The 18,115-nt window shown below is 35.3% G+C and overlaps 2 protein-coding genes across 2 annotated transcripts; both read right to left on the reverse strand.

Moving 5' to 3' along the window:
• Positions 1-840: 840 nt before the first annotated feature.
• LOC105285568 (receptor-type tyrosine-protein phosphatase S) lies at positions 841-12,918 on the reverse strand. The gene is made up of 31 exons (XM_026970669.1): positions 12,011-12,918; positions 11,743-11,901; positions 11,363-11,634; positions 10,868-11,099; positions 10,383-10,724; positions 10,096-10,236; positions 9,816-9,968; positions 9,552-9,719; positions 9,300-9,424; positions 8,961-9,156; positions 8,754-8,818; positions 8,455-8,653; positions 8,226-8,344; positions 7,562-7,754; positions 6,886-7,185; positions 6,568-6,812; positions 6,344-6,419; positions 5,450-6,000; positions 4,981-5,258; positions 4,533-4,824; positions 4,225-4,312; positions 4,071-4,147; positions 3,692-3,826; positions 3,367-3,507; positions 3,096-3,293; positions 2,638-2,941; positions 2,144-2,358; positions 1,769-1,897; positions 1,536-1,690; positions 1,134-1,269; positions 841-990 (listed from the first exon to the last, which is right to left on the reverse strand). Exons 1-31 carry the CDS (start codon positions 12,261-12,263, stop codon positions 916-918), a joined length of 6,012 nt encoding a protein of 2,003 aa, XP_026826470.1. The 5' UTR covers positions 12,264-12,918; the 3' UTR covers positions 841-915.
• A 196-nt stretch (positions 12,919-13,114) lies between these two features.
• LOC105285437 lies at positions 13,115-17,649 on the reverse strand. Its single transcript, XM_011349642.3, has 5 exons — positions 15,567-17,649; positions 15,137-15,382; positions 14,549-14,922; positions 14,298-14,452; positions 13,115-14,094 (listed from the first exon to the last, which is right to left on the reverse strand). The coding sequence occupies exons 1-5, from the start codon at positions 16,195-16,197 to the stop codon at positions 13,788-13,790; spliced, it is 1,713 nt and encodes a 570-aa protein (XP_011347944.1). The 5' UTR covers positions 16,198-17,649; the 3' UTR covers positions 13,115-13,787.
• Between the last annotated feature and the right edge of the window lie 466 nt (positions 17,650-18,115).

Here is an 18,115-nt window from a genome sequence, read left to right on the forward strand (position 1 = left end):
ATAGCTATATGATCATATTTAATATTATAAAAGTAAAGTGAAATAACATTACCTTTTGGGGATGAAAGTATATAATTAAATCTATTAATTTCTTTGGTCCTAAACTTTTTGAATATACTTAAAATTCAGTATATTTAATTCACTTATTTACTAATGCAGTTACAATTATATGCTTTTGCAAAATATTATTGGTTTTTATATCTAATATTATAAGTACGACTTTAAGCATACATTTCAAACATTGTTTCATTTAATTGAAAATACGCGATTGTAGGCACTATCAGCAGAACTTCTTTAACTAAGTTTTTATGCTTAAAGCAAGCTAAAGATACTCCTATACTAACGATATCCATTTATTTTGGAGGAAAAAAATTAATTTTATGCGTATACATAATCACGCATTATCAAAGTGTTGTATAAGATTATCATATGATAATATACCCATATAGATAAGAACAAAAGTGGCTCATCCTGTAATAGGATCAATGATATCAGAATACCCATTACCCTATACAGGAAACAAAGAAAAATCGGAATATTAGAGAGGTATTATTCTTTACAATAATATTTTATTAGTATACAGTAGAATACATTAAAATATAATACTTTATACAGTAATACTATTTTGCAATATAAAATGAGGTATTCATTTTTCTGATTAGTAAACGCGCAACATTTATTACAAATTGCTGTTGACTGTTTGGTTGTTTTGAAGTTTTCATTACATTGAAATATAGTAGAATTCAATTGCGACAATATTAATATTACACTATAATATTATTAACTTATACATATAAAAACCATACATATAATAATATTATCTTATCATATATATATATATATATATATATATATATATAAATATTATGCACATAATAGTATTATTTCATTATCTGTTGGTACCTTATTATTACTTCATGAAAAATTCGCATAGGTTTCAAAGTACTCCAAGTATGTCACTGCGGCATCATACAGATATTCCAAATGTTCCTATAAGATATCCAATTTCTTAAGTATATTTCTCAAAATTTAGTATAATTTATTTGTGTTAGAACATGAGCATAAATAAGTGAATCGGTGTTGATAATAGATCTTCGATTTTCCACTTTATCGTTCAGAAATCAATATATTACCAAGGATCGAACAAAATCCGGTCTTGATCGCCTAATTGCACGCACTGCCAAACAAACATCGCATTCCCTCTCGACTGCCATTCGTTCTAGCAGAAAACTCAGCGCTAAGTAAAGACCACATCCAGTCACTCCGTCACTGGAAGAGTATTTCTTTGTAATACAAAAGTTTGCAAAGTATCACACGCAAAATACGAATCTAATGAGTTGTTTTGAATCTTAGGGTCTATCATTAGAATCTATCATTAAACAGTTAATAGTTAACAGTTAACATTAAACAATTTTGTAAAATTAAATAAAAACAAAATTAGTAAGAAGTGAAAGAAAAAAATTTTTTCCACTAAGAACAATTTTATCAAATTCTTCTTCTTTAATTTTTCATAATATGGTTTAATATATAAATACTGGCAAAGCGTGACAGTAGGCCCGTCGCCTCTCGCAATTCTCTCCGCAGCTTGCCAAAGTGTCACCATTGTCATAACCGGTGGTGGTGATTGATTTCTTCCCGGTTTCCATTGTGTCAAACACAGTATAGTTACGGATCGCTCCTTTGATGGTTTCTATAAAATATCATCACGCTGAATAAATAACGACGAATGAGGATTCCAATGTAGAGTGATCTTTTTAGATTAATCTACCTCGGAATTGTCAAGCAGCAGCAATTTTTGTGATGTATAATTCTCAAGTTCCACTGTTTCCTTCGCTGTAATATTTAAATATGGCGTCGGTTTAAACTCGCCACTTGCAGGAGCGATTGCACAGTAAGTCTGAAAATTTAATAATAAATAGTTTGTATTATATAATATTTATCTTTATACTACAGAGCAGTGTCTAATAATTTGTTAATTGATTAGCACGACGTTTTATCATTTCAACTGATTCAATACATGATTGTCTATGAACATATATTTTTTTAAAAGATGAAAAATTTTATTTTAAATATGCTTTTTGTTTTGATATAATGAAGTTTTTAAAAATGAAACTGATAGTTTAAAATGTAAAAATGTTCGTACAGGATCTTGAAGATCGGGCGGCTGCAACATGAGAATGAGTTCCACTTTAAACTCAGCAATCATACGCCAGAAATCATTAATTGTTGATGGCATGGGCAGTTGGGTGGCTAAATAGTGATTCTGAAGTTTTACTCCGTCTACGTAAACAGCAGAAAGATAATCACTATCCTCGTCCGTTGCTGGGTATCTCTTCAAATATATTCTGCTGATCTTGTCTGCACAATAAAATATATATTCTTTCGTCTAATATTGTCGTGGAGGCAAGCGATAAGCAAATACTTATCGCGTTTACTTCGAACAATATCTAAAATCTAATTCTTATAAGTATATATATGTATATACAATATAATTCTTTATTAGTTTATTACACAATCAGATCCTAAATCACATCTTTTTCTGTGTTCTTGCGCTGTATTGCGACTTAAATTTTTATAAATCTTGTTCGCGTAAAATAAGATATTTCCCATATAATTAGGATATACATGCGAACAGACCTGAAATCAACTCCGGAAATCTGTTTTTAGCACGATTACGTTCCGACAGTGGTGGTGGAGATGTGACTTGTCGCAAAGCTTCGTCTTGCCATGCAGTGTTTTCTAATCTTTGCTGTTGAACTGGTAATTGTTTCTTCATTTCTGTGATTCGAGTCACCAACATCTCATTGCACGGCAACGTAGTCGGAATGGAAAGTAAACATTCCATTACAGCCAAATGAGCTAATAGATATTGTTGTTTATTGTCAACCATGTTAGCCCTTTCGCTTCTAATGGATGCCGTTTCAGCGTAAACGTCGACCACCTGAAGAATATCGTTTTTTTTCTACTGAATTTTCATTTTATTGAATCCAAATTTTCATGTATACCCGTTAACGTCAATATTGAATTTAATTCAACCGATCATCCTAAAAATTACGATTAGACGAATACAATAAATTAAGCAATGTCATTATTACTCCTTCGGCTGCTGCACGACGGAGACAAATGTCGCACAGAATAATAGTTCCAGTTCTTCCAACACCTGCACTGCAGTGAACTACCACGGATCCGTTTCCAGATGGTGTCGCTAATAATTTCTTCAAATACGTTACTACAGACTGTGTGTACAACGGCACACCGTGATCCGGCCAGGCTGTATAATGCAGATGTTCCACCTGTGATTGGCGCAATTTAGCAAATACGAATAACGTATCATCTTTAATATCGGATTTTAAAAATGTGAAATACCTTTCGCGTTTCTTTTCCGCAAGTAATTTGAAAAGTCCTGAAGCAATAATCGGCGAAAACGTTGTGCTTTGCGTTTAGTACGATAATGTTGCCATATTTCTTTTTCTTGCCGATATCCGGCCAATATTGTTCGCACTTAGTCTATAAAATTCATAGAAATTGATAATTACTTGATAAGAGGCAACAAAGATCAATATTAATATTGGTTTGCAGTTTAATATTTATTAATCTTTGCAATATAGCTTTAATCGTCTTGCTTTGTTGAGATCGAAAGTTTCTGTATCTTTAATTTTATTTTACTAATTATGATGTAACCATCACTTACCTTTCCATTTTCAACCACATTTGCAAGCATACAAATAATGAGAACATTTTCTTGCCAAATCATGCGCCAGAAATCAATCACCGTGTTGGGTTTAGGTCCTTGCGTGGCTATATAATGTTTTTCCTTCTTATAGCCCTTTTGCACGATTAATGCCTTATTAGTAACCAATGTTTGACGATATGTACTTGTATATTTATATATATGCAATTTGTATATTTATATATACAAATATTTGTATATTTATATATATATATATATAAATTCTCTATGTTTAAATATTATAAAAATGTTGAGCATAGTTGAGTTATCAGCACACGGAAACGTAATTTGGTAAATTGCACATTGGATCTAAGATATTCATCAATGAATTGATACTTACGGTAATAAAATTGGCATTGATGTAATCGGAGTAAGAATCTCCCGGAAGTTTTTCCAGCACCACCCGCGTTTCATCATCTGTAACAAGCAATTTAATAGTATTTAGTACTTACTACCACGCAAGTGTAACATTAAAACTGCAACTTTTTACTTACACGCGATAAGATTTCCATATCTATTCTTAGATTTGTTCTGAGGCAGTTTACCATAATCCCACGGTTGAGTTTGTCCTCTCGGGAATGTCTTGAAAAAAAGAATGCAGTTCGATATTGTTAATGACATAGATTTACACATCTTGCAACAAAACTAAATTTCTTGTGCAAAACTTTGCTTATACGAAAAAATGTCTGCCATTTAACACAGATTTAATATCGATGTTTCAAGTTTTTTGGAGCATTTTCGAACGATTGAACAATTTAAGAAAAACAATTTACGAAAAAAAAGACAAAACTCAAGATTTTACCTCGTATTGCTTGACCAGCGACCCTGCCTGTATGGCCTCTCTGACGTAATCCTCAAAATCTTTTACCTTCACCAACGATGTCATTTCCTTTATGTCATCAGTATTCTTGATGGCGGTTAGTGGTACTTCCGGAGTGGTTGCTCGCGATAATGATTGCCTGTCGGGAGGAGTTGAGAGGCTCTCCTTCGAACTTGAAATCGCGGACTTTGTCTCGTGTTCATAATTTTCAATGTTCTGAGACAAAGCTATCTCGTCCTGCAGCATCAGCGTTTTTATCGTTCTATGTCTTTTTCTGATAACATCAAATTGTATATGATTAGTAATTAATACTGAATTTGTTTAATTGAAATTAGTTTACGGCTCTTTATTTCAACTGACGAACATTATCCTAATACACTCATAAATAATAATTTTCTTTTTCCATAAAATAGAATAAAAGAGATATTACCTGCGATACAAATAAAGTAAAACGGCTGCCACGATAAGAATTAATATTACAGGTATGAGCCACGCTTCATGATGTGACCGTGTATCATGGTGTGATAAAATCTCACCGTTGAGAACTGTTATTTTGAGTACGATTGGATCAATAAGTGAATTTTCATTATTCTCAGTTACGATAACCGTTATGTCGTACGATTCCTTAGGTTGCAATTGGCAATTCTTGGCTCTGCCATACATTTTATTGTTGCCGATCGTAAATGGTTTGTTAAGATCTTGTTGACTCTATTACAAATAGAAGCAAATGTTTAAGATAGTTGATACGCAAAATATATACAAAGCGGTACAATTACATATGACATATTAACGATCTAACAACATATTTATCTCATTGTTTCTTAATTATTATCATGAGTTTATTTTTTCTTTGGATTTTTTAAGAATTGGAATGTACTTTATTAAAATTGTAGACATACCGAAATTTCAGCGGCTTCCCAAGCGACATGGGACACGTCTATGTCTGCTATAGCTTGCAGATCTTCAGGTACTCTCAAATATCCTTTGCAACCATTGGGTCCCAATGGTCCTTTTACTATGACGTGTATTGTGCTGTCCTTTGTATAGTTTACAATACGCGGAATATTTAATGAAATCATTGAATCGTGCATTACATATTTTAGAGGACCGCTGAACTTTAAGCTGGAAGGTGTTTTGAATTCTTTGTATTTTACTGTGCTAGACATCCCCAAAACTGTTACAGCTTTAATGAAGATGTGGTATTGCGTTGAAGGGTGCAGGTATAATCGTTTCGTATATTCGCGCATATAATTTGTCACCGTAACATTAATGGACGAATTGTAAGGTCGCCAATTTCTTTCCAGAAACTTTACCAGATTTGTGGAAAGCGGTATTATCATGATATAGAAATGATCGAGACGGCTACCCGTTTTCCAAGGATGCTTCCAGTATAAATCTACAATGCCTTTATTATGAGGTAGTACAGTGAAATTAGCAGGTTCTTCTGGAACTAAAAAATAATTTGACTGTAATCGATATTCAGGCAGAATAGTAATTGATTTAATTTAATACCAGTTGATGATTTCTTTAAAAAATTGGGGAAACAGAATTGTTACGTTTTATGTAAACTAAATAACAAAACTAGAAATGCTTTCTTCACCATTCTTCAACGGTATAATGAGACGTAACCAAAATATATTTGATGTAGCATGGAGATCACTAAACAGTGTACGAAAGTTACGACGTAGTACTAAATATTTTTTAAGCAATGCATAATTTGGAAAAAAAGGAGAAAAAACCATAATGCGGCTAATATTTGCAAGAAGTTTCAAGAATAGAATTATAAGACATACTTTGATTATTAAGCTCTTCCTTAGATACTGTAAACGGAGGACCTGGATCACGAACATCCTGATTATATGCGACAACCTGTAATATTGTATATCATGTTATGCAAACTGCATATATTTGTTTCATAATCTCTCTTTATCTATTATTAGAAGATATGTGTAATATATATTTACTACAACGACAACAACAATTATAATAAGAAGTCTTAAGTATGTCACTTTCTTACTGCAATTGTAGGATTCTTGATTTTAAATTTAACAGATCCGCAAACGTAATTATTCCATAATTTGCAGATATTAGTCAATGGAACTTCTGTAGAAGAGCATTCATGTATGGTACATAATAGGATGCTATAACTACGTAATGTTCCATTGAGAGGTGGAATTGGCTCCTGCCATCTCAAATATACGACTTTTTGATCTTCACGAGTATCAGTTTCGTAGACTTCCAGATTGGTTACCTGGGGCGGAACTGTGATTTCCATTATATTAATCATAGTTATAAAACAGTCAAGCAATATAAATAACATAACACTAAAACTTACTTCCAGGTGGAGTTGTAAACTCAATTTCTTGATAAGCGGAAGAGTTCTCTTCAGCATTAGCCTTTCTTATTACATACACTCTTGCTACATATTGCTCCCCACCTAATAAATTTGCTTGGTACTTTAAAGAAAGAAAATTATATTGTGTTTGTTTTACTATGGGGAAGTTTTCGTCGTTAATAGTGCGTATTTTTATTCTAGCATATAATGATCCCGTAATAGTGGTGCAGTCGTCAGGCGATCCCCATGTTAATTTCCAATCCTGTACATTTATCTGGCTGAATACTTCTGTTGCTATATCTGTTTAAAATTGTTGGCAGCTATTATTTAGTGTCATAAACTTGTATATACGCATAAATATCTGTGTTTAAAAGTTTCTTATATAATGTTAAAACCAGTATAAATATATATAAAACAAATAACATATAATGTATAATGTTATCGATATATCGACATGGTTAGCTTACATTTTGATAAGTGTAATAATAAAAGTATCTAATACTTTGATCAACAAGTACGGCACAATACATACGAAAAATAAATATAACACTAGATAGCATGTCGATCTTGATCTAGTAATTAATCATTATTAATATCTTGTTTTATAACAATTATCAATGCTTTTTTTGATCAATGTCCTATAGAGCAATACAAGATCAATAATGTGCATATATACCAGATTCTTTGGTTCTAAACGATATCGATGCCGGGTTGCTGCTACGTCGTGCGTTGTGAGCTACAAGCATTGCTTTATACAATGCAAACGGATGCAAATTTTGGATTAAGATTGTTGTATTGTTTGTCCAATATGTAGTTTTGGCATTATTTAGATTAGATACAGAATCTTTGCAGCCATAATATTGCATAACCTAGAATTGATAGAAACCATCAGCATAATATATAAGGCTGAAATAAGTTTCATATTATTGACATTAATTAAGTTTAATTAATTGACATTAAAATAAAATATTATATCAATTTTGGTTTATATCCTTCACTTCCTTCCCTATATTTTATATTTTATATATCTTAATAGGCTTAAGGCCCAGACACAATGAGAGGAATAAGGAACACAGAATATAACATAAGGAATAAACAAAATTTCGACCAATAGAAAATCATACATGCATCACCAGTTCACGCATGCATGGCTTTTCATTGGTCGAAATTTTGTTTATTCCTTATGTTCTATTCTGTGTTCCTTATTCCTCTCATTGTGTCTGGGCCCTTAATCTTAATAAAATGTCGAACTTTTTATATTAAATGGAATATAAAATAACTGATAATTAATAACAGATAATTAATAATTAATTAATTTTCAATTTATATATATCCATTACTTGTAATGTCACTTCATACTGCTTTATCATTCCATTTGGTTCCCTTGGAGGTTTCCATGCCAAAGTAACGTTCCTATCAAATGCGTTTAGGCTTCTAGCATTTAACACAATCGATGGGGCTGTCGATTTGCGAAAATTATATATGAAGGACATTGATAGGAGAGACAAGCCTATACACAAACGAATTGTTCGCTATATGTATCCTTTTACGAGATATAACTAACTTTACCTTCCTCGAGTGTACGAATGTCGTCGGAAAATATTTTTTTATCTTCGTGAACTATGGTTACCGTAAAGGAAGTATAAGATGGCAATTTCTGCGACACTGTATACGGAAAGTGATTAACTGTTGTATTTAACAATGCTGTGCTTTTGCCTGTAACTTGTACTATTATTTGATACCAATTCGCCGGACATGGAAACGGTGGCTGGAACAGAATAAAAATTAGTAAAACTTACGGTTTTTTTAAATATATTTTATAATTGAATATATTTGTATACGAAATTTAGACATAGATATCTACATACCTTTGGGTCGTGTTTCCAATCAATTGACAAGCTATGTTCTTCAGAGTCCAACACAAAGTCGGTTGCTAAACACGTATTGAAAAAATATCATTGTAGAAAATTATTCCATAGTGCAAAACTTCGAGAGAACTAATAATAATATTAGAAATGCACTTTTCTTAAAAGTATATCTGAAAACATTTCGCACATTACATAATCTAAACTTACGATTGCAAACAGTCTCCGCCGTTCGCCAATTACTCTGTATGTTGTTACTACACATGTTACCATACTGGTTACAAACACGAAATATACATGCAATGTTATAAATGACACCGGATTCTAAATTTGTAAAACGTTCCGTCAACTCTGTCATATTCTGAAATATTCGCTTCCAATCAGTGGTAGTAGTATTACCTGTACTCTGAAAAAGAAGTGTCACATAAGTACTATTTCTTGTAACTTTTCACATGTGGATATCAGTTTTTAGACATGATCGTAACATTTTATTCATTTATCAGTAATTTAAAAAACAAATAATTTAATAAGTTTTTGTATTAAACTTACTGACGAAATGGTAAAAGCATACTCTAGTAATGCTTTGTATTCATCCTTCCATTCTACAGGAACGTTGACCTGTATATTTGTATTACTTACAGTATCAATTGTGGGTGCGACGGGCTTGGATATATCTTTAAGCAAATCAATACATTAAATATTGCTTCTTTATATGTTTCATTATAACATGATACATATGTATTTGTATAGGAAAGTATAACGAGAAAAAAAAGCTGTTAGACATTATGATAACTACTTTACCCATTTTACATAAAGGTGGTATATAAAGTATATTTTGATCATAAGTGCACCCAGCAGTACACGCTCCAGTTACTTTATTACATGTATCAAGTGATGAGGTTATTCGATATTTGCTGCACGAACCGCATATCTGGTTGCAGCCATAACCGTATCTGTTTTTTTCGCATGCTAAGAAAATAAGTTATGAGCAATATTTATTATGCATAAATAATGTTAAAATCAACAAGATAGAATTAATTCTATAAGTTATTTTTAATTACTTACATAAAGCACAATTTTCTCCTCTGAATCCTGGAGGACAGGTACAACCTTCTTCATAACAAATTACATGTTCTTTGCAATTGTAATTATATGCATCACGTTTGCAATAAAGCAAACATTTGGGTCCAATTCGGCCTTCAGGACATTCTAGGTCATCTGAAAAAATTTAAGACGTTTTGTAATTTTAAATAACTTTCCTAAACAGTCGTATTCTAATCTTTAAGAATGCATTATCACTAATTGCAGCAAAATGTAGCGTTGTAAATAAGAAGTTAGTAATTACCCAATTCCACATTTGATGTGACATCTGATACAGTGTTCACAACAGAGGAATTTTCGTAAAATAATTTTTGACACATCACGCTCGGCCAATCGTACCAAGTATATGATTTAGTAGACAGCAGAACACTTTCCCTGAAAGCCACTAAAAAAATAATTAAATAAAAAATATATATATAAATAAACGGTGTATTCACCATAAGAAATTCTTAAAATTATTTGATGGATATGTAGAACATGACTTGATTTTAACAGATTTAGGGGAACTTAAAGTGTTAATACAGTTCGTACCATTCCTTCTGGGACATTGACGAACATTGGCCACTGCCCACAATGGATCAGAACTGCGCGAGTTAAGTTTAGATGTTAATTTCATTGTCGCCCTATCATAATTTGTTGTTGAATGTTTTATTGTAATAAATTGCCATGTAGGTAAGCCGTGACTTGCAGCTTTCGAAGAACCTTTTACAAGAAAACTTTTCAGCTCTATATTGCCTGTTCTGTCATATAATACTATGTCCATTTCACATTCTACACAGAGGCCAAGTAATATTTGTATACATATCGTATTATTAAACGAAAAGGTGGGACTCGTTAAAGTTGTATCTGCGACGGTTGTATGCAGAAAGGAATCTGAAAAATGTACATACACGAATGCAATTCTGTTTTCGTTATTCGATTATTATTCCATTCGAAATATCTGATTAATAGTAACGATTAATAATGATCTCGATTGGTTAGGATCTCGAATGGTTCAGAAGTATTCTGTTACTTACATTTGTGAAATCGGTAAATCATCATGTTGGCGCTTCTTATAAACATGTGATAATAATAAAAAATGCCTGAGTTTGTCACTGGTTTACCTTCCACTTTTTCTTTCGGCTGTTTCATATCCTCGTATCTTATAAAAACATTATCACTGCTAGGATCGTAAAGTGATATGCTTCGATTCGTGATGTTCCACATAACGAGAAAAGTCCTCCATTCAGTTAATGATAGTGGATTGTGCTGGATTAATCGTGAATTATCTTTAATATTTACGATATTAAGATGTCTCCGCGTTTGTATGTACGAATTCTTGTGAATTTAAATTTCTTATGATGCAATTCTCAAGACAATGCGACGAATAAAGATGAATGTATGATGTAAGTTTAACATTTCTTCCAAAATATGATTTTAAATGTCTTTGATCTTTTATGCATAAATAGACAATGGCTTTAGAAACGCTTAAAGGGAAAATGTAATGTATTATGTTATGTATTATGTCTCACAGAGAAGGGAGCTTTATCTGTCCTGCACTCCTCGTCCTGAGCCTCCATTCTAGGTTTGGGCACTCCTATTGGGCACCTGCGTACAACGGATCGCTTATTGCCCCAACCGCCTATTATGATCCAATAACAAAAATCTCTCGTATAATCGTCACCATTGCAAAATATTATTTGCAAATCGCTAGACAATCCACGAACCGAAAAGGAAAACGCTGTTGTATTTTCTAATAGTACATGATCATATTCCATGTTAAAGTTTTCATATTCCTGAAAATCTAAAAATTTCCGACGCCCTTAGAGTAAGATCTCAAAAATTTGTTTGTTCGACACCATAGAGTATCCGTGTAAATTATCGGAACTTCTTTAATCTACGGAGTTTTTACCTTCCCATCGTCGATCAAATACCGGACCCAATGGTGTTTTAAAGGAATTTATAAAATTCCAGTTTTCTCTAATCCAGAATTGCAAACAATCATCGTTTTTGTCCATTTTGCAATCTATACTGTCTTCATTTGATTGCCTTGCATCTACATTGTAGAACCCTGAAATAATCGCAAAATTTGCGCTAGTGATGTATTAAATCTAAATGTTTTACAAATGGGCGTATTAGCATGGAAGACTGAAAATATTTCTTTCTTTTTGGCAACTTACGCATTGGGTTCGATTCCCTAATTGATGTTTCTGATATCTCATCGTTCCACACAAGAGCAGCGCCGTCATCCTCGGAGACACAAGTTAATTTTCTCTCTGTCTGGGATCCAAAATATCGCGGTTCACGTATTACAGTCAATCTTCCAAAAATATGTACTATCTGACTTGTGAAAAGAAGTAATGTTAACACGTTCATCATCTGTATTGTCATTATCATCAAATATGCACGTTTCGCACTTAATATTAAAGACATGGACGGAATATACGCGACAGAATTATTGATGTTATATTTATTTAACTGTCTTAATCGTCATTTCAAAACTTCCGCGTGAATGAACTTCGTATGAAAGTCTTCCATACAAGTCGCGATCTTTTACTCGAGAAATCTCAAACATTGACCGTGATTATTTGTTAAATAAAATGTGAACAGAAATAAGTTTTTACGAGAACCGTTTGTGTCGCGTTTCCGTCTTATACTGCGGATTATTGAAATGATTTCGGGTAGTAACTGGCAGAAAGGAACTGGACTTCCTTCTAGTGAATCCGCGATAACAGATTCCGTATCTGCTAAACGCGAATGACACATCAGGAAATGACGGTTCTACCGGAACCTTACATTTATATCACGTTTATATTAAGTAAGAATAAATTGAGCAACGCTGTGTTCTATATTACACAATTCATGTCAAAAATGTGAATAAAAATACGTAAACCCGCAGTTGGATAGCTTATGAAACAGTTTCACTGGATACTTATTATACATATCGATGCATGTGCTTATGAAATTTATTTATATATTTTTTATTAATCTGCACTTTATTTTAAACGTACACCTTATATACGTATATATATTTGTTTTAAATGTACATATAATTTACATTTATATAGATAACAATTTTTACAATTATAATGAAATAATTATAAGTAAAATCGGTGATAAATAGGAATATTAAATATTTATTTCAATATTTTTCAAGAATCTAAAATATCGCATTTAAAAAATTTGAAACTTTACGCAGAAGCGGTAATAAAATATATTCAATGTGATATTACAAATGTATCATGTAATATATTTCCGTATAATTCTTTTCTTTTACAATTCAATTTTTACTTTATAGAAAATATATATATTCTATATTCTCAGTTCAAACAGTTTGTACAATTTCAAGGCATTATTTACATAGGTTAACTATCTCGCTTCTTAATGATTTTAATAAGTACATTTAACTTACGCTATATATAATTAAATTCTTAAATGATTCTTATCAAACATGAAAATATTTGCATTATCGAAATCATTGTACGTATCCGCTATATATAATTAGGTAGTTAGTCCTAAAGAATATGTATACTAAAAATCTATTTTCAATAATTTATTAATTAGGTCAAAATACAAATTATGATTTAAAGAGAGCATAACCGACAGTGATTATATAAATAATTAAATTAATAAGTAATTTACTTTTTACACATTTCGAATATATTGAGATCTCGTTGCTTATACTGGATCCAGTAGAAAGTTAGCACATTTAACATACCAAAATAGAAAGAATAATTTAATTTTGATAAGCATCTTCGAAATCGACCAATCTATTGCAATATATGCATTTCATTTTAGCTTCGTATTCAGATACTATTCTTTAAATATCTTTCGGATATTTGGTAAATACTTGCTAAGTATTTAAAATCGCATTTTTATATATATTTTTGTTTAGAACAATTTCGACGTAACATGACTATCGCCGTTTTTAACGATTATCGAGAATTGCAATAACAGTTAAGGAGAAAAGTGAGGTATCCAAGAGTGGACTCGTCTATGACGACCGAAAGTGCATCTCGGTTTTAAAAGGGCTAATAGAGCCAGACTAGCGCCTAAAACCGAAACGCCGCACAAAGCACCTGCCGTGATGTCATGAAGAGGTGTGCCGTCCTTCGGGGACTTGGCAGCCAGCAGCAGGAGACCAGCACAGCTTAATGCTGACAGTCCAGCCAGGCCAAGTCCTGTCCAGGTTCTTCGCAAACTCCTGCATGCACCTGCTAAAGCACAACAGGCACCGCAGCCAACTGCGCTATCAAAATAGTATCTGAAAATGTATCTTGTATCAGCAAGTATCGATTATAAAATTATGTTCATTCCTGAAAGATCAAAATATAATCAAGAAAAAAAAGTAAATTAAATAAAATCAGGTTGCCTCCACGTTAATCTAGGGCACTGCTCGTATAATTTCTACATTCGGGGAAATCCCTGCAAGAGTTAGGTGGAAAGTAGATGATTAATAAAACCGACCTTCGTCCTTGCGACCAGGACAGGTACAAGGCGAGACCACAGGTTAGAAGACCGACTAGCATCAAAAGAATCGGAGCGCTCTTTCGGTCGCCTTTTTCTACGACGCTCGCCAAGGTCGTGTTCACTTCACTGTTGGGCGGGGACAAGGGTGGCACCTGTAAAGAGATCGCGTCGTCCTAAAGGAACCGGATTCGATTGCTATTTGTCACTCCGCGTTGTTAGCATGATTGTATCAGCATGATGTTACTTACGACGGCAGTCCGGGCCATAAACGCGCTCTCTACACTTTGATAGTTCTTCTGATCGGCAGGCACCACCTGATACCTAGGCGATCCGGACATCATCGGCATGGATTCTAGGCCGCTCTCTGTGTATGCATAACGAGGCGGTGGCTCATTGTGGCTCAAATTCATCAGGTCGACCGGAGCAGTGCCCACGTAGCGAAGTCGACCACAGTTATTGGCAGGACAAACATCTTGCTGCCGAGATGAGTTCTCCAGCAGAGGAAGACACCTACGTGCGGATGATTCCTTGTTAGGCGTCGACGTCTGGGGTCCCGTAGGCGAGAAGGTCCGGCTTTGAGGTGTACCCTGAGGAGTTGGGCGCGTTGGGCTGAAGGTACGACCTGAGAGTTAACGACAAAGATTGATGTTAGTTGAGGCATCTTCGATTAAGAATTGCGTTAATTAAGGAATCGAAATACAATGAACGTAATGCAGAAACGCATATATATCTACATAAAATAATCGTTCTCAGATTTATGCTAATTGCCTGACGTATTATTCGATGTCCAGTACGCGCGATTGAAGGAGAGAATACAATGCTAACGAGCTACGAACCGTTCGGGGATCCACCGGGTGTGAGCGCTCTTCTCTGCGGCGTGCTGGTTTGATTGAAGGAATGTTGTCTCTTCGGCGACAGTGTCCTCTCTTCAGACCTGGATCTCGGTTTCCTGGGCGTTGACAGTATCTCGTGCAGCTTCTGCGTGGCTAAGTTATTCTTCGGTGATATTGAAAATTCTTGCCCGTTTCTGTCGGGCAGCGCCGGCGGGACGTCTTCTTGTAAAGGCACTCTAGCGTAACGACCTGTCGCAAATTGCGCAATCATGTTGAAAATTTACGACAAATACTTGCGTGTCATATCTGCTTCTGCAATCTTGTACTCAAGAATAAAACAATTTCTGATTCGATCACCACCGGTAAAGTATGAAATACAGATTTCTTTCAGTCATAACGACGGGGGATAAAAACTAAAAATAAAAATAATTACCCTGCGGAGTGTTGATGTGTCGTGGTGCCGATTTCGCGTTGCTCCATTGCGACCCATCGTCCTGGTAATCCAATTCGCTCGGTATAAGCGCATACCTGCCGGCATTGCCGCGATACGTTGGCGTCTGCGATCCTCCTGCGCCTCCTCTTCCTCCTCTTCGAGCGTCTTGGTTGGCCGCCGGCGTGGAACGTAGTTGCACCTGCTGATGCGGAATGAACTCGTACCTCGAGGAGCCCCTGCGCGGCAACTGGCTCCTCTCCGCCTCGTCCTGCTCTATGTACTCGTACCGCGAGGACTGGTTGTAAGTCACGCGAGGTTCCTCCACCGGAAGACTGGCGTATCTCCTGTGCGTGGGGGCCTGGTTATCCTCCAGATAGCAATACCGGTCCCGCGGCTCGCAGGCTTCCAGAGTCGTCTCTGGAGGCGACTGGAAGGCCGGATTGCTCTGACCCGCGGCGTGACATTGCAATTGTAAGGGCGGCGGAGGCGGCGGTAAATCGTCGCTTCCTTGAAACTGCTGCGGTGGCGGCGGTAGATCATTAACGTGATCGTCCGGTATGTATTCCGACTGACGGCAGAACGACGGGTTCGTGTAGCAGTGCACTGGCGTAGCTTCAGCTGCCTGAGCCATGGCACGAGCGTACGCTTTATTTCATGTATTTCATCAAATAAGTCAGTTCGACGTGCACAATTTGATCTTTGCGGCGCGATCTTTGCGATGAACGGTGACGGGCTCGCGAATGATTGAGCGGAGAAAGAATTAGGTTGAACTAGGATGTCTGGACCCAATTAGAGCACGATGAATCTGGCATTGACTCGCGCGAGTACATTGAGAGTTAAACGATCAAGTTTGAAACGTTATTAGCTAAATGAATGAGCTTCATATACATTTCAAAGAAGGACTTGATTTCGCCGATATTTAATATTTCACAAGCACAAATTCCGCAGAATCCTTGGAAATATATCAGATCTCAATGTTGTTCACAGTTTTTCTCCGGTTTGTTCAGAGTAGATCAATCTCATTATCATTATCATTAACGAAGCTTAGTGATATTGTTGATCCAAGCACCAACACATACACGAAGATCGTCAAATTTTCCAGACACTGACACATTAACAGAATCCAGGACAGGTTTTGTAATCATCAGGAGATTTAGGACCGATTGACGAGGATCACTAACACACTGCTGACATAAACTGGAGATCGCCAGGTCTCCAGTGCGAAGTTCACTATTTGCATCGGCGTTGAGGCGATCTCGTGCGTCAGTCTGCAAAGTTTCTTGCACATCTTTCTGGAAGAAACCCCGATAAACCAAGTTATTCCTCGCCTTCTATCGATCACTCAACTGCTTTAAAGAACATCAAATAATCCACTCGCACAAAATGCAATTCTTGAAGTGAAGTGAATAATTGCAACAGAATTTAATTATCTGGAAATGAAATTAAAAATGAACTATTTCGTAACGGACTATGGTATCTTGTTTAGTAACAGACTACGGTATTCATCCGTCAAAAATCCACTTTCGTTGGTCGCGCGATGTGCTCACGACCGTTGCCTTCGATAAACTGCCTCTTGCGGGTTCCCTTAACAGCAGATGCACAAAGGGCGTTTCTCCGTGCGTTCCCTCGCATAGCTGTGTATGCGCGGTTGTTCGGGGGGTTGTCACGGGGTTTCATGTAATATGGGCCCGGTGTCCCATTCGCGCGATGTGGGGACCCTTCAGCTATAGTGTATTCTGCCCAGGATTTCGACCGTTGTTTCTGTGTCATTCGCTGTGGGACTCTTGCGCGACAAAGTAATTTAAACTTTAAATACCCGTCGAAGAATCTGCCCGTCGCGTCGTCAAACAAACTGTCAGGTTTTCGCAAGTTAGCATGAACACTCGCATTTACGTGAAATTTACATACTCGTAACACACTTACGATGTTTACAAACGTCCCAGAAAGAGATCTTCTCGTGATAAATGTGCGGAAAAAAAATTATATCAAACGTAAAGAATTTCTTTCTCTTTGGCAAGAAACTCACTACAGAACGCTGTTAAGAATAAATATTGTATGACCGCGGTGCATTTATGAGACATTTATACGCAACGTTTATGAACTTAATATTTGTCATTTAGATATCTTAAATTGCTGTTTGTTTCCATAGGTTTACTTTTTATAAAAATTATGAAAGTGAAAGAAATGTTTTGCAGTGAAACACAAAATTATAAATTAGAAAAATTATAAATTAAAAATATAAAAATAAAAAATAAACGAGTAATAATATAATGTTTAATGTTTCGTGTTCGGTTGTTCCTGGTAGGAAGCATGCACGGAAGAACTCAGGATGAGGGTACCATAGTTGATTTTCTGGGCAGCTGCCGCGACCGTTGAGACGCGTGCCCCGATAGTAACAGCTGCTCCAACACGAATGCGTTTGGTCGCGAGCACGTCGTTTATCTCGCTCCCTCCGCTCGTGCACCGGATATATGCCTCTCGTGCTTGCTCACACACCATCACGAAAATTAACGGCCGAAAAGTCATTTTAATGAAAGGATTCGGAACGG

The sequence above is a fragment of the Ooceraea biroi genome, chromosome 1 (genome assembly GCF_003672135.1).
Source record: "Ooceraea biroi isolate clonal line C1 chromosome 1, Obir_v5.4, whole genome shotgun sequence".
In the NCBI taxonomy this organism is placed as follows: Eukaryota; Metazoa; Arthropoda; class Insecta; order Hymenoptera; family Formicidae; genus Ooceraea; species Ooceraea biroi.

Excerpts from the sequence above, each read along its gene's own strand:
- LOC105285568 (XM_026970669.1), bottom strand. The coding sequence starts at position 12,263 with ATGTCTTTAATATTAAGTGCGAAACGTGCATATTTGATGATAATGACA. Across the intron at positions 8,345-8,454 it reads CATTCGTACACTCGAGGAAG|CCCCATCGATTGTGTTAAAT; the intron begins GTAAAGTTAGTT and ends GCAAATCGACAG. Across the intron at positions 4,148-4,224 it reads ATATGGAAATCTTATCGCGT|ATGATGAAACGCGGGTGGTG; the intron begins GTAAGTAAAAAG and ends TGCTTGTTACAG.
- LOC105285437 (XM_011349642.3), bottom strand. The coding sequence starts at position 16,197 with ATGGCTCAGGCAGCTGAAGCTACGCCAGTGCACTGCTACACGAACCCG. Across the intron at positions 15,383-15,566 it reads ACACATCAACACTCCGCAGG|GTCGTTACGCTAGAGTGCCT; the intron begins GTAATTATTTTT and ends AATTTGCGACAG. Across the intron at positions 14,453-14,548 it reads TTATGGCCCGGACTGCCGTC|GTGCCACCCTTGTCCCCGCC; the intron begins GTAAGTAACATC and ends ATCTCTTTACAG.